The sequence below is a fragment of the Cannabis sativa genome, chromosome 8, assembly GCF_029168945.1.
Source record: "Cannabis sativa cultivar Pink pepper isolate KNU-18-1 chromosome 8, ASM2916894v1, whole genome shotgun sequence".
Taxonomy (NCBI): Eukaryota; Viridiplantae; Streptophyta; class Magnoliopsida; order Rosales; family Cannabaceae; genus Cannabis; species Cannabis sativa.
The window spans coordinates 19754720-19777882 of NC_083608.1; the positions used below are offsets into that span (position 1 = coordinate 19754720).

The 23163-nt window shown below is 36.1% G+C and overlaps 2 protein-coding genes across 4 annotated transcripts; one reads left to right on the plus strand and one right to left on the minus strand.

The window, feature by feature from the left end:
* The first annotated feature begins 10094 nt into the window (after positions 1 to 10094).
* Positions 10095 to 15263, plus strand: LOC115701237 (prolycopene isomerase, chloroplastic). Its single transcript, XM_030628985.2, has 13 exons — positions 10095 to 11139; positions 11357 to 11563; positions 11673 to 11772; positions 11966 to 12048; positions 12183 to 12239; positions 12373 to 12525; positions 12634 to 12712; positions 12830 to 12978; positions 13087 to 13221; positions 13337 to 13450; positions 14261 to 14371; positions 14464 to 14572; positions 14807 to 15263. Exons 1-13 carry the CDS (start codon positions 10468 to 10470, stop codon positions 14878 to 14880), a joined length of 2043 nt encoding a protein of 680 aa, XP_030484845.2. The 5' UTR covers positions 10095 to 10467; the 3' UTR covers positions 14881 to 15263.
* Positions 15229 to 22879, minus strand: LOC115701236 (ABC transporter G family member 22). 3 transcript variants are annotated; one of them, XM_030628980.2, is made up of 11 exons: positions 22580 to 22879; positions 21346 to 21785; positions 19008 to 19078; positions 18091 to 18326; positions 17844 to 17999; positions 17563 to 17746; positions 17083 to 17391; positions 16716 to 17000; positions 16298 to 16582; positions 16022 to 16129; positions 15229 to 15881 (listed from the first exon to the last, which is right to left on the minus strand). In XM_030628980.2, the coding sequence occupies exons 2-11, from the start codon at positions 21743 to 21745 to the stop codon at positions 15666 to 15668; spliced, it is 2250 nt and encodes a 749-aa protein (XP_030484840.2). In that variant the 5' UTR covers positions 21746 to 21785; positions 22580 to 22879; the 3' UTR covers positions 15229 to 15665. The 3 variants fall into 3 exon arrangements, with proteins under 3 accessions (XP_030484840.2, XP_030484841.2, XP_030484844.1); XM_030628981.2 differs by lacking the exon at positions 22580 to 22879 and adding an exon at positions 22316 to 22335 and having other exon boundaries at positions 21346 to 21737; XM_030628984.2 differs by lacking the exon at positions 22580 to 22879 and adding an exon at positions 18755 to 18834 and having other exon boundaries at positions 21346 to 21398.
* Between the last annotated feature and the right edge of the window lie 284 nt (positions 22880 to 23163).

Consider the following 23163-nt stretch of genomic DNA (forward strand, 5'->3'; position numbering starts at 1 on the left):
ATGATGGAAAAACGGTTCTTCGGTTCCTTCAAAAGAACATATTCACGCGGTTTGGTACTCCCCGAGAAATCATAAGCGATGAAGGGAGTCACTTCTGCAACAAACAGTTCGAAGCACTCCTTTCGAGATATGGTGTTCGTCATAGAACTGCTCTACCTTATCATCCACAAAGTAATGGCCAAGCTGAGATTTCTAACCGGGAAATAAAGACGATTCTGGAGAAAACGATGCAGAGATCAAGGAAAGATTGGTCAAGAAAGTTGGATGACACATTATGGGCCTATAGAACAACGTTCAAAACGCCAATCGGGATGTCACCATATCGGTTGGTGTTTGGAAAGGCTTGTCATCTACCGGTGGAGTTAGAACACAAAGCTTATTGGGTAATGAAAACTCTGAACATGGATTTAAAGTCTGTTGGACAGAAAAAATTACTACAGCTGGATGAGTTGGAGGAATTTCGAAACGAAGCTTATGAGAAAGCTAAGATTTACAAGGAAAGAACTAAAAGGTGGCATGACCGAAACTTAGTCAGGAAGGATATTCAACCTGGGCAACAAGTTCTACTTTTCAACTCAAGACTAAAGTTGTTTCCTGGTAAATTAAAGTCAAGGTGGTCGGGGCCATTTACAGTGGTCAAGGTGTTTCCTTATGGAGCGGTGGAACTGAAAGGTGAAGGCCCTAATACTTTCAAAGTTAACGGGCAGCGGTTAAAGCTCTACTTGGGAGGTCAATTTGATCAAGCCAAGTCCGCCATGATTCTAGCGCCACTATGAAAAACTCGATCAACGTCAAGCTGTGCGACGATAAAGGCAACGCTAATTGGGAGGCAACCCAAGTGTTCTTTATGATTTAGTTGAGCTCTTTTATGTTTTAGTGTTATTTTTTTTTTCTGCTCTGTTTAGTTCTCTTTAAGAAACTGGTAAAACAATCTTTAGTTTCTTGTTAATTTAGTATTGAAAAAAAAAAATTTGAAGTACGACCCAGTGGCCGCGGCTGGATGTAGTCCGCCGCCGCCAAAAGGGTCTTACAGAATGACCAATTTTTCATGGTTATTTGGCCGCGGCGAAGGCATATATGGCCGCGGTGAAAAGGTTCTTACAGAATAGGCAATTTTCTCAGCCTGTTTGGCCGCGGCGAGCCCAAATCTGGCCGCGGCGAGATGGTCTGACACGGGATTTAAAGGCCAATTTCCATAATTCAAAAATCAAATTCCCTCATTCTCAACCCTAACCTCCACACCGAAAATACTTCTCCTCCACCCTATTTTTTCATCTAATCCCACTCAAAAGCCCTTTTCTCTCAAATCTAACATTAAATCTTCATCCCAAATCTTTCTAAATCATCATTCCCTTCATCAAACACTCTTTTCCTCTAAAAATCCAATCCTAAATCCCTAAGCCTCACCCAAATTTCAAAAATCACTATTAATCTTCTTCTTCCTCACAAAACTTCAAGACTTTCATCAATGGAGGTTGAATAAAGATGGATTCTCATTGAGGTAACAATTTTAAATCTCTCTACACAAGTTTGATTGGATTATTTGTGGATTGTTAGAGAATTTTAGACTTTTTGTTGGATTTTTGAGATTTTTTGCTCCATACATTGTTCAAAATTATTGTTGTGAGTGAAATTGAGTTTGATTGTGAAAGGGTTAATTCCCGGGAAGTGGATTTTTAAGGGGAAGTTCTGTCAAAATTTTTAAAAATCTTGAGAGTTAGAAAATTTTAGGTGAGATGGGTCCTAAAAGATCAAGAGTGAGTGAGCAAGGGGGAGCCTCATCATCCAACCCACCTAGGGGTCGCTCTAATCTAGATAGAGTAAGGTTTACCAATATGGATGCTCAAGAGCAGTTTTTGAAATTGAAGGATAGGGCATTCATTGAAGATAGAGGGATTGATATTGTTAACCTAAGCCAAACTGCAAACATTCCTGTTGTATTTGCGTCCATCAGAGATCAAATCTTAAATAGGCAGTGGACTAAGTTTGTGGATGTCACCGAGCGTAGCAACCAAACCTTAGCTCTAGAATTCTTATCCAACTGGCCAGAAAGAGAGGATGACAAGGTGAGAGTTAGGGGGTTAGAGTGCCTGCTTCCACAACTGAAATTCATGCTCTTTATGAGCTCCCAACCTTTACTGTAGAACAGCAACCTTTGAAGCAGCAAATTCGGGCAAAAAGTTTGGATTATGTGGATATAGCCGAAACTCTAGGGTATCCGGGACTTAGGTTTCATACCTATGATGGAGAACCATATCAATTGTTTCGGTGTGAACTCAACCAGGTAGCCAAGGCGTGGCTATACTTTGTTAGTGCAAGGATGCTCCCGAACAAACATTTTTCAGATGCTCAGATGGACAGGCTTAAGTGGGTGTATGGAATTATGAAAGGTTATAATTTGAATGTGGGGGACATCATTCGAGTGACATTTGATATAATGGTTGAGGGGTCTTGTGGTGGTGGACTTGGGCTTGCTGGCATTATCACTGATCTGTGTGAGAAACATGGAGTACCACAGTACTCTTATGATACCAAGGTAGCGCCACAACGCAGTATTAACTTATCCACTGTTATTCGACTCAAACCTCCTCACCCTCATGGTCAACCACCAGCTCGGGGAGATCCTCCCGCAAGAGAACAAGAGGAGCATGACGGCATCGAACCACCACGTCTTGCCGGGCCTCTTGACCCCGCCATGCAGTACACTCATGATCAGCTGAATTATCTGATTCAGCAAAACATGCACATGCAGAATTACATGGCCCGACGGAGTGTTTTTGATGAGTAGCAGGTGGCCCAATTGAACACACTTGTCACGAGGATGAATGTCGGTGTGGACGATCCTCATTATTTTGCCATGCCACCCCGCTTCAACCCCTATGATCAGCCACCGCTGCCAAACCCCTTCTAAGGGGCTCAGGTAAGTTTCTCTCATCCTGGTTTATTTTCACACATTGGGGACAATGTGCATCTTTAGTTTGGGGGGAGAGACTTAATTTTTTCAGTGCCTTTGTTTTCGTTAATTAGTTTTTTTTAGTGTCATGTGTTGATAGCTAAATTGGAAGATTGATTGAACCACTGTTATTCACTTGTGCAATGGATTAAAACATAACTGTGTGCTTGATTTGCAACTGTTTGAATTAAGATGGATGTGTGTTAGGAGGTTGTTCATGTAGATATAAAACATTTGTTTTTGACGCATATCACTTCTGTTATATTTGGTTTGTGGAATGATTGACTGTACATGGAATAGAATTTGTTTGACATACTTTCTTGAAGCGAAATCCTTGATAATTTTTGTTTGGAAAGTGATTTAGGCAAGTTTTCTTTGGATCGATTGAGCCTTTCAAGCCTACCCGAACATTTTACCCTAGTATACCCAAAGTTGAGCCTTAACCTATTCTGAAAATTTCTCACCACTTACCTAAGCTAAACTCATTATCCTTAACTCTTTTCACTCTAGACAGACCTTATTATGCCATGAGCCTTTAAGCAAGTTTGGGGGGGGGGGGATAAAGTGTTGTAAGTGGGGAAATAAATTTTATTAGTAAGAGATTGAAGAAAATATATATAATAAAGTTATTGTGTGTTGTGCCTCTATTGAAAAAAAAAATAGAAGAAGAAAGAAAAAAAAAGAAAAAAATATGTGATAATGTCTTCTTGAAAATCAATTGAGAACAATGGGGTACGCACATAAAGAAAAAAAAAAGGCAATCTCTTACTATCGTCTTTGGGGTATATGAAAAAGAAAAAATAAATGCGGGTGCATGCTTGGTTAATAGTGCTTATGGAATAATGTAGCTTAAATGACTTGTCACCTACCCATGTACCTAAGCCACGTGATTATAACCGAAAAAGACCTATTGATTCCAAAGAGAAATTTGTCAACATTAGTGGAGAGAGGTATGTCATTCAAACTTATTGATCATGTGTTAGTGGAATGTCGGGAAGTTTAGAACGGTTGTGATATGGACGGCAATTGTGATGTTTTGTGTTTGTATGAATTGCTTACTTGTAAATTGTACATCCGAATTAGTTCTTAGAGTTGGCAAGTTGAAATTCTGGTTATTGATGGCTTGAAGTTGTGCAGGTGGTGGTAGCAGTTCAATCGTCGGAAAGTTTAGTTATCTATGTTTGTTTGTTTTTAGTTTGAGTCTTAGTTTTACTCAGGGGCGAGTAAAGATTCAGTTTGGGGGAGTTTGTTAGGCTATTTTTAGCCTATGTTTTGGATCTATTTTATGTGCGTTTGTCGCTGTGTTGGGACGGAATTACGCTTGTTTTCTATGTTTTCAGGTTCCTTGGAATAATAGAGGTCTCGATGCAAATATTCAGTAAAAGACGAGCTGAGCCAAGAAAAAACACGATGTTTGAAGAATAGGGCACATCTGGCCGCGGCTATACACAGCTTGGCCGCGGCTAGAACACGAAACGAATGAGAGATTTTGGGTGTTCCAGTCGCCGCGGTGAGGGTATGTGTGGCCGCGGCTAAATACTCGTTACGATTCCATGGATTTTCAGCATTTATCTGGCCGCGGCGAGCCCATATCTAGCCGCGGCGAGATCCCGTACGGCCCGAGGCATTTTCGTCCATCGAACCCTAATAATTAGTTATAAATAGAAAACTGCGATTGGAAGTCAGGGGAAGCAATTTGGAACCCTAAAATACAGCAGAGAGAGCAGCAGGAAGAGCATAGAGATTCAAGTGAAGATCTAGAATTCATCCACCAACAGTTCTTTCTTTATTCCTCGTTAATTTCTTTATGTTGAATATTGCTATAGGAATGGTTATGGATTTATTTCTAAACTAAATTTCCCATTTAGGGATGATTGTTGTTTAATATTTTGCCTAGTTAATGTTTAATTACCATTCCTCCATTCTTGTTTGTGAAATTATCTTAATTTGCGTTTAATTTCATGTTTAGGATTGATCACCTTGTGCATGCTTTATGATCTCAATTCAAAATCTGAAAAGTGAGAATTGAGAATGCTAAAATTTGGATAATCGATGTTCTATGTGAAACGAGAGTATTTACATGACTTATGAGACGAGTAGATTATTACCTAATGCTGATTTCATGTTAGTTTAATTAAGGAATTAATTAGATAACATGTGATTTAGAATCTAGAAAATCTAAAAAGAGCTAGGTTACTTTATAATCTGTCATTCACTTCAAGAATAGGATAGTAATTAAGCATTAACAGTCTGGGTAAACAACAACAGGATTCTCCTCCCTATCATCTCATCTTGCTTAAACTTTAACTGTGTTTTACGTTTTCTGAATTACTTTAATTCTCTTAAATCATAATTGTTTTCGATTTGCCAAATAGAATTATAAGTATAGTTTAGTGGTATTTAATCCAATTCCCTGTGGTTCGACCTCACCTGTGTGAGTTTTACTACTTGATTGCGTATACTTGCGTAGTGTTTATAAATTTCGTAACATGTGGGGGCACTACTCTAATCACTAAAGGGTTTCGAAATTCTAAGGAAGAAGAGAGAGAGAGAGTGGCGGCCAAAGGTAGAGAGAGAGGCTCAGGTTTTTCTGAATCAGAAGTATGTTTTCCTGAAGCCTTCACTACCTATTTATAGCATTCCACTAGGGTTAGGTTTGAATTATTTGACATTAAAATAATGAAAATATCAGAGGATAAATCCTATAAAAGTGGTCGGCCATGGCTTATTGGATTTGGGCCTCACTTTTTGCAATTTTGCAGTTTTATCACTTTTGCATCTGATTTTCTCAAAAATGCCAATTTTCTAATTCAACCATTTAAATGCCAATTCTAACTATTTAATAACTATAAATAATTATTAAATAATATTGTCATTTATCATATTTATTAATTGAACCATACAAAGTATCATAATAACAAATATGCCCCTAAAAACTCTTTCTTTACAATTTTGCCCTTACTTAGTGAAAAATTCACAAATAGACATAGTCTAACTTGAGAATTATAATTGATTAATCAAAACCAATTACATGAGTCTTACAAGCAATATTATCTCAACTAGTGCGGGGACCATGGGTCTATATAACCGAGCTTCCAATAAGTAGATCAAGAATTTATTACTAAAATTCACTAACTTATTAATTCTTCGTTGAATCCACGCATAGAACTTAGAATTGCACTCTTAGTATATAGAATGCTCTATGTGTTCCACCATATAGACACATCATTAGTTATCAATTGTTATAATCCTAATTTGATCAATGATCCTCTATATGAATGATCTACACTGTAAAGGGATTAGATTACCGTTACACCCTACTATGTATTTTATCCTTAAAACACTTGACCCCGTATAAATGATATTTTAGCTTATGTGAAATGAGTACTCCACCATTTATGTTCGTTTGGTCAAGCTCGAAGGAGATCATCCTTTGCTTACTATTCGTCAGATAGAAGCTATAGATTCCATGTTTATGTTAGCGCTCCCACTCAATTGCACTACCGTGTTCCCAAAATGTACGTATCACCCTGACCTAAAAGTAGGCTTAACTAACAAATCAAAGAACACGAATAGCCTCTTAAGATTGAGCCTAATCATAACAGGATTAAGAACATTTGATCTAGGATCAACTAGGCGATATTGACTTGAATAGATTTTACGGTAAATTTAATAAATCTAAGTCAAAGTTCAATATCGGTCCCTTCCGATGCATACTCCATGCATCCAACTTGAGCTTTACTTTAACCAATGTTCTGGAAAGAACATAGCATTTCTCCAAATGCAAGTAAACTCTTGTTGTAGATTATCATATCAGTAAAACCCTGTGTCTGATAAATCTAGGAAACTTTATTCACATAGTCATGTTTACTTTCCAATGTGATGACAACACAATAAACAGGATCAAGTATGTGAAAAGGGTTTAAGATGAATTTATAAATCAAATATAGACAAGCAATTAATAAAGTGAACCAAAACATACACAAATGAATGAAAAATACTTCTGTTTCTTTATTGATGTTAAATAAAATAGATTACATTGAAATAGAGTTTTATTTAGGGCATAAAACCCAACACTCTCTCCCCCATCTCGACAACTTGTTGGCACACAAGTCAAGCTTTCCATTATTACTGAGGTTCCCACTCAACTCCTAGCAATCTTTTACGATTTGAAAACACATGGGATCGGCAAGCTAGGTGACAATGATTAAAATTACCTCTGGCCACAGGCTCCAAAAATAACAGACAATGATCAGATGGTGACATTTCTAAATTGAACAGCTTTGCATCAGGAAAAAGTTACGTCCGGTCACTTGATGTTAATGCCCTGTCAAGGTAAATTTCAACCCATCTACTAGTGCCACACATCCTTTCCCAAGTAAACGGATATCCCAACAAGTCCATATCCTCTAGACCACAATCCGTGAGGCATCGTTGAAAGTCGTCAATCAACCACCGAGGGTACGACTGACCCCCTTTTTATCCTCTTGACAAAGAACATTATTAATGTCACCTATAACACACCAGGGAAGGGGCGAATCACCCACAAGAGTTCTCAATAATTGCCAAGTCTGAGGTTGTAGCAAACGAGTTGGCTCTTCATAAAGACCCGTGAGTCTCCAAGAAATTCCTTCAACCATTTTGATTTGCATGTCGATATGGTGATGCGAGAACCCCAAGAGAGAGCTGTCATCCATGTCTGTCTAGAGAAAAGCAAGGCCTCCATTAAGACCTTGGGCCTCAACAACAAAAATACCTTCATAGCCCAGCATACAGCCCACCAGTTTGACTCTTTTTTTTTTATTACATTTGGTCTCACACAGAAAAATAAAATTGGATTTCTTATGAGAAACAACCTCTTTAAGGAATTGAACTGTCTGTTGGTTCTCAAGCCCGCGACAATTCCAACTCAAAACATTCATAATGCTTGGCGGGCCTAGAGACCAGAGCCCGCCCCATGCGAGTTTGTTGGGCAGTTACTATCAACTTTTGGCATAATAACATCATGATTCTCCAAGGTCGAGTTATCATATATGTTGCTTGTGGGCCCCAAAATAGTTACCATATTTGGCCCAACATCACCCATGCTTCCATTAATGTCTTCATCTACACGTGTCCTTCTCCTTTTATTTTCCAAAATCATTAAAGCCTCATTTTGAAAAATATCACCTGACACATTGGTGTTATCAACCACCATTAACTTTCCTTTATTAGCAATATCTTCAACAATTACATGGGATGAGATACCAACAGTATCGGGCTACAATCCCCTGATATCAGGACGATTGATTGCCAATCCCTGAAGTCTCTCATTATCATGAACAGTCTAAACATTGCAGGTTAACCACGCCTGAGAACCTCCTTTGCCTACCATCACATTTAGCTTAGCGGAAATGCCCGATCGAAGCCATGGAGAACCAGCTATGTGTTGTTATCTTCGTGGTGCTGCTTTGAGTGAAAGGTCATACATTTTTTGAATTAAATCTGATGGTGTGTTGAAGAGCTTTTCACAAAATCGTTTGGAATGTCCTAAGACCCCACAAATAAAGCAAAACGTTAGGACGACCTCGTATTCAAATTGCATTGTACAAACTTGTCCATTCTTCTTCTCCAATGTCATTTTCTTCTTTAGTTGCCTTTCGATATTGATTGTAGTACGTACTCTCAAGAAGTCCCGCCAAACACTGGTAAAATTGTTAGGATCAAATTTCACAAACTTTCCAACATAGTTAGCAACAATCAGGGCCGACCCTAGGCATAGGCGGGCTAGGCTCGTGCCGAGGGCCCACTCATTTCGGGAGCCCAAAATAAAAAAATTATTAGGCTTTTATTAAAGTAAAATTAAGTGTATTGTAAACAACAAATAGTCATAGCTTAGTTGGTTGAGGTGTATGGCATATTATACAATGTCATGAGTTTAAATCCCATACTCTATTTAAATTTTTTTATATATATTTTTGAGGACCCCAAAATTTAATTCTCCTTAGGCCCATATATTCTCAGGGCCGGTCCTGGCAACAGTCCCAATCGTTTGTTTCGACATAAACCCGGTTGTCATCTCATGAAGTTGGATCCAAACGTCGAGTTTATTTAGGACAACTTGACGTGGATTTTTTCGTGATTTGACCTACTCAAAAATCAGTGGGACTTGATGAAATGTCCACGGGCTTCCCTCGATGACTCTTCCTAAGTCGATCTCAAAAATCAGTGATTCGAGTTGAGTTCTTTAACGTACATACCTCCATTTGGTTGCCACAATGATGCCATTTTATGTTCCGTGACATTAAAATCTATACTACGCCTTGTAAGAGAATGGCCCACCAAGCACCAATGATCGTCTATTTCCGTCAACTCTCCTTTCCCATCATCGTCCAAGAGTAGTCTCTCCTCCACCTCCTTTTTTGTTCTAGCAAACTGATCATTAAACTCTTTTCCTCCGTGATTATTGTTATAAGCAGCTACCATTTTCTCTACAGCAAAAAACCAGCAGAAGGCTAAAGGATAGCACAGACCAATCACGAACCAAACTCTCGAACCAAAACCCTAACAAACACTCGAACCGAGTCACGAACCGAATTGCGAACAAACACACGAACCAAAACACGAAAATCACACAAATCAAAATACTAACAATCACACCATGTTAAAAGACAAGACATATAAATTATTATTAATATTAATATTATTTTAAAATGTACTGAAATACGGTAAAATAAAAAGTTCTACATCTCCATCACCATGAGTGTAAAAATTAACTAGCAAAAAATAATATAAAGTAAACTTAAAAAAATCTAATTATACACTTAAAAATATACCTAATCAAAATAAAAATAAAAATTATAACTAAATATATATACATTACACATGTAATATTAACTATATATATTATTGTGGATATTGTCTCATATGGAATAAATGATAGAAAATTGAGTCATAATATAAAAACATGGGCTACTTCACTCCAATTGGTTTTGAAATGGAATCCTATGATTATTAGAGCCATATCCCTTGGCGCAAGTGATCCTATTTGATCCGCACCTATACAGATAGTGATCATGTCAATCTTAAGGGGGAATATTGTAGACATTGTCCCACATGAAATAAATGGTAAAAAATTGAGCCATATATAAAGACATAGACTACTCTACTGCCAATTAATTTTGAGATAGAACCCCATTATTCATCAAATGCGAATTTAGGTTTTGTGTAAACGAATTTATTTAATATCAAATAATCTGAAACTTCGAGAGAAAAGACACTTCGAATCTAACGGCTATCTGGATTTTGTCTCATTTTGTGGAGGAATCATGGAGTGGAATCACCACCCACTTGCTCACCACAGCAAGTCACACCCTAACCATGAAGAAATTACTTAAATAAAAACACATAAACATTAAACAATTCTCCAACTTTGTCTTGTTAATGGTTGATTTATGGCCTAGCCTAAGCCACCACAACCTCTTCTATTCTACCCATCTCAGAAAGAATTAAGGTTCATTTCTAACTCCCTTTCCATGGCTGAATTAAGCTCCTTCTCAATAACTCCTATCAATTCTTCTCGCTTTCCCACTAACCACCATAGTTCCCCAAAGTTGAGCACTTTAAAACTCACAAGTCAAAATCAAAAGTGTGATAAACTCCTTGTTTTCAGTGATTACGACCCGCTTTGCTATTTGAAATCTGGGTTTGTTAACCCCAAGAATTCTTCTCATTTGTATGGTGTTGAATTGGGTGGAAGTGGAACCAGACCCAGAAGCCAAAAATGTAAAAATTTCTCAATTGGGTGTTCTAAATTCTCAGTCTTCAGTAATTACAAGCTCACTGGTACAGGGCCAAGGTTTCATCACAGTACAAATGAGATGGGGGCTATCAGAGGCATAACCTCAGCGGGAAGTTCAGATAGAAATAATAATAAGAAGAATAAATTCATTTCAAATTCTACTTCAGCACTGAATATGGATAAAGCTGTGGAGAAAAACAAAGGGGGTGGTGATAATTACTATGATGCCATTGTTATTGGGTCAGGAATAGGAGGCTTGGTGGCAGCCACCCAACTGGCAGTGAAGGGTGCCCGGGTTTTGGTTTTGGAAAAGTATGTGATTCCTGGTGGGAGTTCTGGATATTACCAGAGAAATGGTTATACTTTTGATGTTGGTTCTTCTGTGATGTTCGGTTTCAGTGATAAGGTATGTTTTCCTTGGTCAATTTTAAGCTATTTTTCAGTACATTTGTGGGCTAGATAGACTAGAGTATTAAAGTGCTAGTTGAATTCCAAGTAATGAAAAGAGAATTACATAGACTAGGCACTAGCTTTATGTTTCTATCTATGATCGGTAGAAATTAGCAATTGTTTTGTTTTCTTTTTCTGGAAATTTCATACCAGTTGTTACTCAATCTGAGCAGGGTAATCTAAATTTAATTACACAAGCATTGGCAGCAGTTGGTTGTGAAATGCCAGTGATACCTGATCCAACAACAGTCCATTTCCATCTGCCCAACAACCTTTCTGTGCTAGTTCATAAAGAGTACAGTGAATTCATAGCGGAACTTACTAGTAAATTTCCCCATGAAAAGGAAGGAATCTTCAAATTCTATGGCGTATGCTGGAAGGTCTATATTTGTTTTTATCTCCTAGATTGGCTGCAACTTCCTCTGGGGCATTTTGGCCTTTACATGTAATACATAACTTACCTTAAACAGTTGCTTAAACATTTGGTAGATCTTCAATGCCTTAAACTCACTGGAACTAAAGTCACTTGAGGAGCCAATCTATCTTTTCGGGCAGTTTTTCCAGAAGCCTGTTGAGTGCTTGACACTTGGTAATTACTTATGCTGACATAGAATCTGTTGATTTTTGCATTTGCTTACTACTATATTTTCTGGTTAGTTATGTGTTAAAAAAAGAGCATTAGAAAGCTAAGACATGATTAAGTTAAATCTTTTTCTATCTATATCAGTATCAATATTTCTTAGATGAATTTGCAGTTTACATGATGTTATAATCCTCTGCAGCCTACTATTTGCCTCAAAATGCTGGAGATATAGCTAGGAAGTATATTAAAGATCCTGAGTTGTTGTCTTTCATAGATGCAGAGGTTAGCCTCAACTTCTTTTCATCTCTTAAAATTTGTTTTAGAAGTTTATGCTCATTTATTTTCTGGCTTTGGAGGTCCACAAAAGACCTATGCATTGATATGATGAATATAATATACTTGTCATGGATTTTCAGTGTTTTATAGTAAGCACGGTCAATGCTTTGCAAACACCAATGATAAATGCAGGCATGGTGAGTTTCTCTTTCAATCATGTTTTATGGACCATTTTGCTTTCTCTGATAAATGTTCCTTATATATTTATAGGAGATATTAAGCTCATGATTATTGACCCTCACGAAAGATATTTTTATGTGTTTCTGTTAGGTTTTGTGTGACAGGCACTATGGTGGAATTAACTACCCTATTGGTGGTGTTGGTGGAATAGCAGAGTCATTAGCTAAAGGTCTCATTGACCAAGGAAGTGAGATACTCTACAAGGCAAATGTGACTGAAATTGTAATTGACCAAGGCCAGGCTGTGAGTTCAAATTTACTATTGATTGAATGAGCAATGTTAATATAATTATGTTTAATTCTTTTATAAGCCAAAAATATGATCTTGACATATATGAATATTTTCTTGTAGGTGGGAGTAAGGATGTCAGATAAACGTGAATTCTTTGCCAAAACAGTAATATCAAATGCTACTCGATGGGATACCTTTGGTTAGTTTTTAGCTAGGATATCTAAACATTTTACATGACTAGTTTTAGAACAACAATCTGGTGCGTTACGTGGTTTTTCAGTAATATGTAGTTGCGTTCAATTTCGCGTTATTACAGGGAAGCTTTTGAAAGGAAAAGACCTTCCAAAGGAAGAGGAAAATTTTCAAAAAGCTTATGTGAAGGCCCCATCTTTTCTTTCCATTCACATGGGAGTTAAAGCTGAGGTTCTACCACCAGATACAGATTGCCATCACTTTGTTCTCGAGGTATTTAAACATCTTGGTAGTCTAATTTTGATGGAAATACGCAGGACATTAGAATCAGAATGTGTTAGCTGATATAATCACCTTCTTTTTATGCTTAATCTTTTCTAGAATGATTGGACTAGACTTGAGAAGCCGTATGGAAGCATTTTTTTAAGTATTCCTACTGTTCTCGATTCATCACTTGCACCAGAAGGGCGCCATATTCTTCACATATTTACAACCTCTTCCATTGAAGATTGGGAGGTAGGTGCAATGGTGTGGTAAAAGTGACAAAAAATTATTACCAATCGTCTTCCCCTCTAAAGAATAAGAAGAGCTTGTTTTAGTTGCCACTAATTGAGGAGGAATTATTTTATAGGGACTCTCTCCAAAAGAATATGTGGAAAAGAAGGAGCTTGTGGCAAATGAAATCATTAGCAGATTAGAGAAGAAACTATTTCCAGGACTAGCATCTTCCATTGATTTTATAGAGGTATATATAATGATATTGCATCTTTTTAAAGACTTGTATTATGAAATCTTGAACCTGATCAATAATTTGTGCTGGCATAAAGGTAATATGTGTTTGCATTAACAAAAGAAAAAAGAAGAAGAAGATAAATATGTGTTAAGAATTAAGATCTATGGGATTCCAACCTAAAATCGATTTGACAATTAATGGAGTGACTCATGGTTATTATGTGTAATAATGTCTTCATATCTTTTTGATGTGGAACACTCTTATGTGTCCTCTCTTAAGATAATGGCACTTTTTGGGCTCACTAATCTTGAATTGGATCTCTAGCAACTTTTTTCCTGTTCTCGCTATTCTTTTGAATCGAATCTCTAGTGGTTTTTTTACTCAATATTATTTTGGATTGGATGTCTAGCAGCTTTGTTTTCTTTTTTATTTTTCTATAAGGCTCAAAAACTTAATCCATAAGGTTCTAATTTAAAACCAATTAACAATAAGTGGAGTGACTTTTGGTTCTTGTAAGTGTATTAATGTCCTCACATATTTTCGATGTAAGACACTCTTATAATATGTCGGTTATACATTGTATTTTCTCTTTAAATAAGTTTTCTGATGCAATTTTCAAAATTTGACCATCATTGTATGCAAGTGCAAATTCCTTTTTGGCTTTCAAAGATTGTTCACCAGGAGAAGCAGTAATAGAAAAATAAAACCGCAGACTAATTTCACTTCTCTTGTTAACTGTTGCTTTAGACTAACTCCATTTCCTCTTTTTGAGAATTCTGAGAATGATTAGCAGTCTATTCTAACTATATCCTATCATGATAGGTGGGGACACCAAAGACACACAGACGATACCTAGCTCGTGATAACGGCACTTATGGACCAATGCCTCGTGGAACTCCGAAAGGCTTGCTAGGAATGCCGTTCAATACAACAGTGAGCTATTTAACTCTAGTTGATGGTTTACTGTCCATAGTTATTTTGAGCATACTGAATCAGTTGAGCTTACAAATATGAAAAAAATGCAGGCAATAGATGGTCTATACTGTGTTGGTGATAGCTGCTTTCCCGGACAAGGCGTAATAGCTGTAGCCTTCTCAGGAGTAATGTGTGCTCACCGTGTAGCTGCTGATATTGGTAAGTAACATTGTATAGACTAACTCAATATATATTTGATTTTTTTTATAACTTGTGTCATAAGGCATACTTAGATCAAGTTGGAACCTAGACCATCATTATCTTTCTTGGTATGATTTTGACTTTTGGGGGATAAAACTAATGATTAATGTCCTAAAACTAGCTTATAAAAACGAAGTATGAATAAACAAAAGAAGATATATTTATTTCACTTGACTGTTTTTTTCTTTGCAGGGCTTGAGAAAAAGTCTCCCCTATTGGATGCCGCCCTCCTTCGAACTCTTAGTTGGCTGAGGTCACTGGCTTGAATATTATGCAGGAAAGTACAAAATCCAATGTGTTGGCGTAATGCATTGATTGCTTGCAAGAGCAAAATACAAATTGTTAATGCACATAGATATGCACTCTCCATTTCCTTAGTAGGAGCTCAATCAATGAATCAATTTCCGCCATTGATTCAACTTGGTTCATCAAAGTTTTCCCATCTCCTATGATGAAAGTAAGGAAAAGGGCCTGTAGAAGTGGTATGTATGACTGATGCTTTATATATATAAAAAAAGAAAATTAGGAGTTGATTGCAAAAGGTGATTTCTTTCTTGTTTTGAGGATTGATGAAAGGGGAAAGAGAAATTACATGTATAGAAAAAGCAACATTATTTCTTACAAAATAAAGAGGTTTCTTTTATCATTACTTTTGTTTAGATTAGCTGATAGAAAGCACATACAGACTTCCAAGTTCATACATTTTCCACCTTGAAATTAACTAGTGAAATCTAAAAATTCATTGCTAAATCATAACAACCAATCAAGTTTGGTCAACTAGACTTGATATACTAACTACCATTTCATTCTTAAAGTACCACCTGTTAACTAAAGATGTTCAATATAAAGGAAAAAAAAAAACTCCCCCATGTAATTTGTTGAACTCTTCAAATCCTTACTATCACAAATTCTAAGCTTACAGAAAGCAGAAGCTCTAGTTCAGTGATCCTTTCTTGCTTTCCTTAGTTGATATGAAACTTGGCCTCCACAAGATGAGACCTTAATTCCACAGTAAATGCAACTGTATCCAAACTTTTATTTCCTTCTAAGCTCAAGATTGGAGTTTCATCCATCGCAAAGATAGGTACGCAAAGAGGCGGTAACCAAAAACCATGGCTACCAGGGCACAGACTTCTGTTATGCCACTGTCTGTTTGTATTCCGTTAATGGCTGGTGTCATGTGCCCGTACTGTACCTTGAGAAGAAGCCTGTACGTGTGGTAGTTGAAAGACATATGGCGGATCCAAGATATGAATGCTGGAACTTTCTGAAAATTTGCAACAACAGAAAAGTGTTACTGTTTCAATATAATATTTCCAAAGAGTGAGTTTATTTGAATTTAATATTAACAGGTCAAAGAAAATGTTTGGGGATTGAACATTGTTAAGCAAAGAAATGGATTCTTACATTCACAAAGAATCCACCAGCTAGCATGAAGGTCATCACAGTTACAGAAGCCAGAGTTGTAGCTTTCTTTATGTCCATTAATGTAGCTCCAATAGCTAGCCCAAGTCCCTGCAATTTACATTATTCCATTTTCATTTTCCAACATAAATATATGATCATTTTTGCTTTGGAGATTCTCAAATTAAAACACTAGGTTTCAGCTTGTTTGCTTGATAAATTGGGTGTGGTATTAAACTAGGCTATATAGTGAATCTGAAAAGGGTATGTCATGTATACCTGAGCTGCTACAATGCAGAGGAAGACTGTGAGCATGGTTAGGAAGAAGGGACCTGCACTGGTCTTCAAGCCTGCCATGAAATATACTACAAGAAGGAAAAGTATTGGAAGCAACAGGTCAAGTGGAAGGTCACTTGTGGTTCTGGCCAAAAAGTAAGCGCTTAATCTATACATGTCAGCTGCTCGTTCCTTATTCAGCATTGCTCGTTCTTGTGGAAAAGCAAAAATTGCAGTGAAGACGGGAAAGAATCCCCAGAAGACAGCAATGAAGAAAAGCAGTCCGGCCTGCATTTTTGAAAAACAGTTAGAATTCCCATTCTTTAGAACAGTACATCTTTTTCATTCAAGTCTTTCTTTATCTTTCATTTTACAACTTTACTAGTCAAATTTATATTCGTTGAGAAGATGATGGCGTTACCTGATCTTGCCGACCTTTGAGGGAATGACCATCTGACTGCCACCAGAGTAACCCCAAAATGACTGCCGTGGCTAGAACTTGGGTGATTCTCAACCAGCTGAAGTAATCATGCCTCCGTTCTTTAATTCCCCGCCTGAATAGTATACTATATTGTTGGCACCAGCTTGCCCCCCATTCCCTTTTTCTACAGGACACTGACTTCAGCTCTTCATCAAGAGGAAGAGGAACAATCAGTTTCTTCTTCTCTTTGTCTGCAACTTTGGTTTCATAGGCCTCCACAAGATACTGTTTTACAACAAAAACACCATTACTTATAGCTTTGCTTAAGGAACAATAAATCTAGAGAGGTTGCTTCAGAATTTTTTACCTCATGGACAACAGCAGGAGACGGTTTTCCATTAACTGTATCATTATCTGAATTTCCCATTTGCACTTTATCCTCTAGTTCTGATGGCAAAGAAACATCATTTATATTTCCATTCGCAAGATCCAGCAAGAACTCTGCTGGGTTCATGGCAATTAAAGGGGAGCATCCTATGGATGAGAAATAATCCATAGCTTCAGATGCTTTCCCGAAATAGAGCAAGCTCCCTTTCCCAAGAAGGATCAATTTGTCAAATTTATGGAAGAGCCTGCTCGATGGCTGGTGGATCGTTGTTACCACAGTTTTTCCAGCCTGCAATACAAAATATTACAAGTTAGTATCTTCTGTGGCCAATTGCCTCTAAATTTTCTGTTGTAATTGTTACCAACTCATGGAACTTGGTTTTCTCTTGGAATTTTGTATACCAATTATTGTGCCTGCTATTCATAGAAATTAAAGCCAGTGGTTACACGTGATCATTACCTCTGCTATGTCTTGTAACATCTGAACAATTCTCAAAGCAGTTGTAGAATCCAAGCCAGAGGTTGGCTCATCAAGAAACAGCAGGGAAGGGTTGATTATGATCTCATTGCCAATGCAAACTCTCTTCCTTTCTCCCCCTGACACTCCACGGACAAATGAGCCACCTATCATAGTGTCTTGGCACCTGCATATGTAAATTTCCTCTGGTTAGACCGATGCTAATGCCAAATGCCGAGTTGTCAGTGAAATTGAAAATCAGAGAAAAAGAGAAATTTCTCTACCTCTCTAATCCTAGTTCATAGATAACATCCATTGCTCGTTTTTCCTTCTCCTCTTTGGTTAGCTTCTTTGGCAGTCGTAAGAGGGCTGCATATCTTAATGTTTCTTTCACTGTCAGGTGAGGAAACAGAACATCATCTTGTGTCACAAATCCTATCCTGCATTTTGTATCATATCATTTGGTTACTCATTGACATTACAAGTCTGATTTGGAATATGGTTGGTCATTATAAGTAATTGAATTCTTACTTGCTTTTCAAGTACTTGGAATATGGTTGGTCATTATAAGTAATTGAGCCACCAACAGATGTCTGCACTATCCTCCCTCCGAGCAAATTTAGAAGTGTCGTCTTTCCACTCCCTGAAGGTCCCATCAAGGCTAGAACTTCTCCTGGATTTACTGAACCTGTAATCCCATGCAAGATGTCTTTCTCTTCGCTTGTTCTCATTCCTTTTATAGTTATCTTGTATGTTACTTCTTTGAACTGCATACATAGTTTGGACAAAAGGGTTAATAATAAACTTCATTCTTTAGTACTTTATGGTAAAAAGAAAAAATTCTTTGAATAGTTTGAAACTACAACATAACATAGGGCAACACAGTTACGACTCTGAAGAGAAAATGGATCAGATTTCCATACCCTTCCTTCCAATATTTTTATGTCTTTGATGTTTCTTCTATGTTCTACATTCCAGAGCCGTTAGTTCGAGGGCTCGGGAAAACAAGTGAAAGTTATCTTCCTAAACCAAAGTGCATGTTTCTAAGCTAGTTTTGTCAATTGTTGAAAAAGAAAAAGCAGTTCTGTTTTCGTCCTATAAATTCTAATGTTAAGCATTTGTGTTTTGGTTTGGAAAGAAGGGCAAGTCTTGTACACTAAAGTCATGTAGAATGAAACTATGTACAAGACTGAACCTGATCAAATTTGCTATATTTGCTAGCCATGTTCTATGGTTCCCGTAGTTGGTGTCTAGATGAATCTCCTTCCTTTTTGCCTGTCCAAATAGATAGTAAGTACCACATCAAAATTCTTGAACTATCAACTATCATCATCACATCAGGTTTCAACACCGGTTTTGCAGATTTGGGAAGCAAAATTTTGTTGCATGACTACATTTGATTAAGTGTTTCTTAGTTTCTAATTCTTTTTTCCCCCCCTTTTTTTTACCTTGAGATAAATTGGCAACGTGGGTTCGGTTCGAAATTTCGATTTCTGAATGCCAGCTTCAAGATCTTCAGCTGCAATATTGAAATCAAAGTGCTTTGTTAATACAATTTGTTCTTCATTCAACTTTTGTCAGCCAATGAACGAGTGTATAATGCAAAATAATGATCAAAGTCCAAACTTTTATTGCATGGGATGCTCAAAGTCAAAAGTAGATTTTTACATAATCAAAACAGTCAATTTCATATTCAGTTTGGGCTTTAATAAGCTATTAATCTGCATAAAACTAGATGTAAATGGCTTGAGAAAGTGTGGAGAGGAAACACAAAGAAAATGACTTTATTTATTTTATTATTTTATTTTTTTAAAAAAATTAATGATTTAAATTTGAACCAATATAATCTCACACACACTTGACACTTGCCTAACAGTATCGTTATTATCTGACTTCTTTTTCTAGTTTGGTGAAGAGACAGACATCCCAAGTGACCAAAAGTCTTGACTTTGGTGAAGAGGTAGTTGGGGAATCTATGGAAATTAAGAGCTCAATGAACTGACTTCACATACTAATTAATTAAATCAGTCAATTCCAAGATTTTTTTAGAGGACCCAAATAATTTTGCCACCTAGAACTATCACATACACTACACAAATATAATAAAATAGGAGAAATGCTAAACAACACCAGCAGTGCCTAACACCTTCTTACGTGTCAGTATCGTTATTGATCCAACTAAGTATCGGGTCCCATATAATTTAATATAATAACTTTTAGGAAGTATCACTAGCCAATCGCAACGCGACATATCGAGAAAGTGCTAAGTATTACTGGTGCTTAATAGCAATGCTGATAATATAGATATGAGAATGACTAATATAGATATGTAGCCATTCCTTCGGAATCATATTATTATTGGTACTATTTGATCTTATATAATTTTTAAAAATGTTGTTAACCAATGATAGAACAGGAAGGTTTATATCTATAGTTAGCTTAGTTTCCTTTTGCAAGGTGTGAACAAGAACAACTATTCATTTTCTTTTTCTCCTGTCACTTTTTGGGACCCCACATGTGACTTAATTTTGTTGGGTTTTTGTCATGAGTCACGATAAAAAGGACATGGGATAGTAGTATGATTACAGGTAGTGAAATTTATAGTTAGTATTTAAAATAATTTATTTTCATACCCAAATTAATTAGTTTGATAATTGCCTACATGCAGTATTTTTCAAATATGTATATATATGATACAAGCCCATGCCCACCAAGTGTTTATTTTACTATAAAAATTGCACTCTTATTTTACTCAAATTTTATCTTTCTCTTTTAAAAAAGGAGACCAAATATTTATATGGTTTGATATATTGAAACAAAACTAGTCTTTGCTATAATAGCTAATATTAGTATATGCATATTTGTTTATGTAATAGGAAAGATACAACGACAATCACATGAATAAAGGTTTAAAATTAACTTTTAATTTTTTAGAAATAAATAATTGTTAATAAATAAAGTAATAAAAGGGCAACTTCTTAGATAATGAGAGTTGCTAAAAAATGAGTGGACTAAATTAATTTGCACTTGCATGGACATGCCCCTATTTTTCACCAAAATTTTATCAATATCTCTTTTGAATATTTCACATCAATCCATCAATCATTTCTCATTTTTCTTATGTCATTTTTCTTTTCTTTTTTTATTACTGTTATTAGTGTTATACACACAACTAAACTCCAACTTCAGCAATTATTGTACATCTTTTCCAGCTTACCTCAACTCATTTTTCTTTTTAAAAAAATAGATTAAAAAATGAAAAACAGATGGTGGTCAAAAGACTAGCTTTCTTAAAATAGACAAGAAAAAAAATATATATAAATATATTACTTAACTAAAATCCCCCCAACTAATTAACTAAAAATAAAGTAAACAAACGATATACATGTGAGTGTGAGTAATGTAGAAGTGGGAAGATAAAATGTATTGATGTATGGTGCACTGAATGGAAAGTAGATAATTAACTCTTTGATTAATTAACGTTTTCTTTTTTAATGAATTATCAGAAAAAAAATAGGAAAATTATTCCATTTTTTTAATTTTTTTTTTTTTCAAATTTATGGTTTAGTTTTTAAGGTAGTTGCAGCTCAAGTTGCAATAAGAATTTTTATACAATTTTTTTTGTTGCAAATTAGGTTGCAGCGCTAGTTGCAATATAAATTTTTATATCGAATTTTGTAAAAATAATAAAAAAAAAATTCTTTTAAATTGTAAACATAAAAAAATTCTCAAAAAATATTATTATTTGAGAATGAAGAGAAATGGGAAAAAGAAAGAAAAACGTACGGATATCATCGTCGCTAAAGGGCTTAGAATCGGCTATATCATCAGGAGGCATAGTGAAGCCGGTGAAGGAAAAAGACAAGCCTAAGCTGGCGCTGGAGGCTCGGCTGAGAGCGGCGCCGCTGCTGACCTCATCCAGGTCGAACTTGAGCTGGGCGCTCCTAGACTTTCTGATGTGAGTGTTACTATTATTTTTGCTATTTCCACTCCTCCCCGGGGAAGCTCCCATCACCATTCTCCCTCGGCTCGATTTTCGTGACAGAGTTCCTCCGCTCTCCGCCGCCGCGTCGTTTGAGGACGACGTCGTCGGCGGTAGTGGCGGAGACTTGAACGCCGCCGTCACCTTCTCCACCAATTGATCCGACTTTGTCCTCGCCAATGATGTCATACTATTACTGTTCATTTAATTATATTATGTAATTAAAATATGTATTGATCGGTACCTATATATATATATACAAATTAAAACAGATTAGTAAGAGATTAATTTGGCTAATTATGAATTTGGTCTTAAATTACTATGCTATCATGCATTTTAAGAGAAACAGTGATAATCATGTAAGTGCAAAATTAAAACACATTGCAATCTTAACATTAAATATAATTATTAATTATATTTTCACATGATGAACGAGAGTGCTCATATATATAAACATATAAATATGCTTATTAGTTCATTAATATATATTTTCGTTAAGCCATTTCTGAAAATGACATGAATTTCGATAGAAGACAGAAAAAGAGAGATGAAAAAAAAGGGTAATGTATTTTTTTTAAGGTAAAACTTTAGCTGATTATCAAACCTTATTTAGCTATATATACTACTGTAAATCAAATCATTATTATTATATGTACACATACAATATATACAAAAGCAATATATATGATGTGGGTATCTATATGTTTTCCAGTTTATTAAGACGAGGATATTATATATAGAAGAAGAGAGAAAGGGGTAGTGTTGACACCTCACCACATCATACAACACTAGAAATAGTTTCAAGAAAGGCAAAAAAATGCTTCAATCCATTGAACTAATGTACATAATTGAAAAATGTACACTACATAATTGAACACACCACTACTAAATAGTACTTGGTCAACACTACATACACACACATATATATATACTTTGATATTCAAAGATGATAAGCTAGCACTAACATAATGGATGAGTGAATAGTGTAATAGTATAGTCCATGATATCATGATTATATGGATTATGATATATCCATACCTCAATCAAGAGAGGAACTGTATTGTTATGCCCAGACTAGTACTATATGCAGCTGAAAATAAAGAAGAGAAGTAGCTAGGATAAGAAAGAAGGGACATAGAGAGGGTTTTTTTTTTTTTTTTTTTTTGGAAACGGTTTTAAAAATTTATTGTACTCAACTTTGACACCTCTATCTATGCTACATCCATTTCTTTTATAAGGAGAGCAATAAAGATGAGGGGTCAGCAGCACTACTAAATTGCCAAAAAAACACTCATACTTACTCCAAATTTACGTGCCGTGCCATAATAATTCAAAACCCCACTAATAATATTGTTCTGATCGATTACAACAAATATAGACAACTTTAAATTATTATTATATTATATATTGAAGTGATTTGTCACCCCAATCAAAGGGATCAAAGTCTGACTTCAATTCATCCTGGTCGTCCACGTGTTAGGACAGTCTTTCGGTATTAAAGAATTTGTTTAATTATAGTGAGTCTTGATCGTGTAATACTATTAGTACTAGAAGCTAATGGACGAGATAATAACTTTTAATACTTAATGGCGTTTAACCTCATTAGGGCTACTCGTGCCATG

Coding starts and splice junctions, on each gene's coding strand:
- LOC115701237 (XM_030628985.2), top strand. CDS start 10,468: ATGGCTGAATTAAGCTCCTTCTCAATAACTCCTATCAATTCTTCTCGC. Junction 11,773..11,965: donor TGTTGAGTGCTTGACACTTG/GTAATTACTTAT, acceptor AATCCTCTGCAG/CCTACTATTTGCCTCAAAAT. Junction 13,451..14,260: donor CTTCCATTGATTTTATAGAG/GTATATATAATG, acceptor CTATCATGATAG/GTGGGGACACCAAAGACACA.
- LOC115701236 (XM_030628980.2), bottom strand. CDS start 21,745: ATGAACAGTAATAGTATGACATCATTGGCGAGGACAAAGTCGGATCAA. Junction 18,327..19,007: donor CGTTGCCAATTTATCTCAAG/GTAAAAAAAAGG, acceptor CTATGTATGCAG/TTCAAAGAAGTAACATACAA. Junction 16,130..16,297: donor TCTGCATTGTAGCAGCTCAG/GTATACATGACA, acceptor TGTAAATTGCAG/GGACTTGGGCTAGCTATTGG.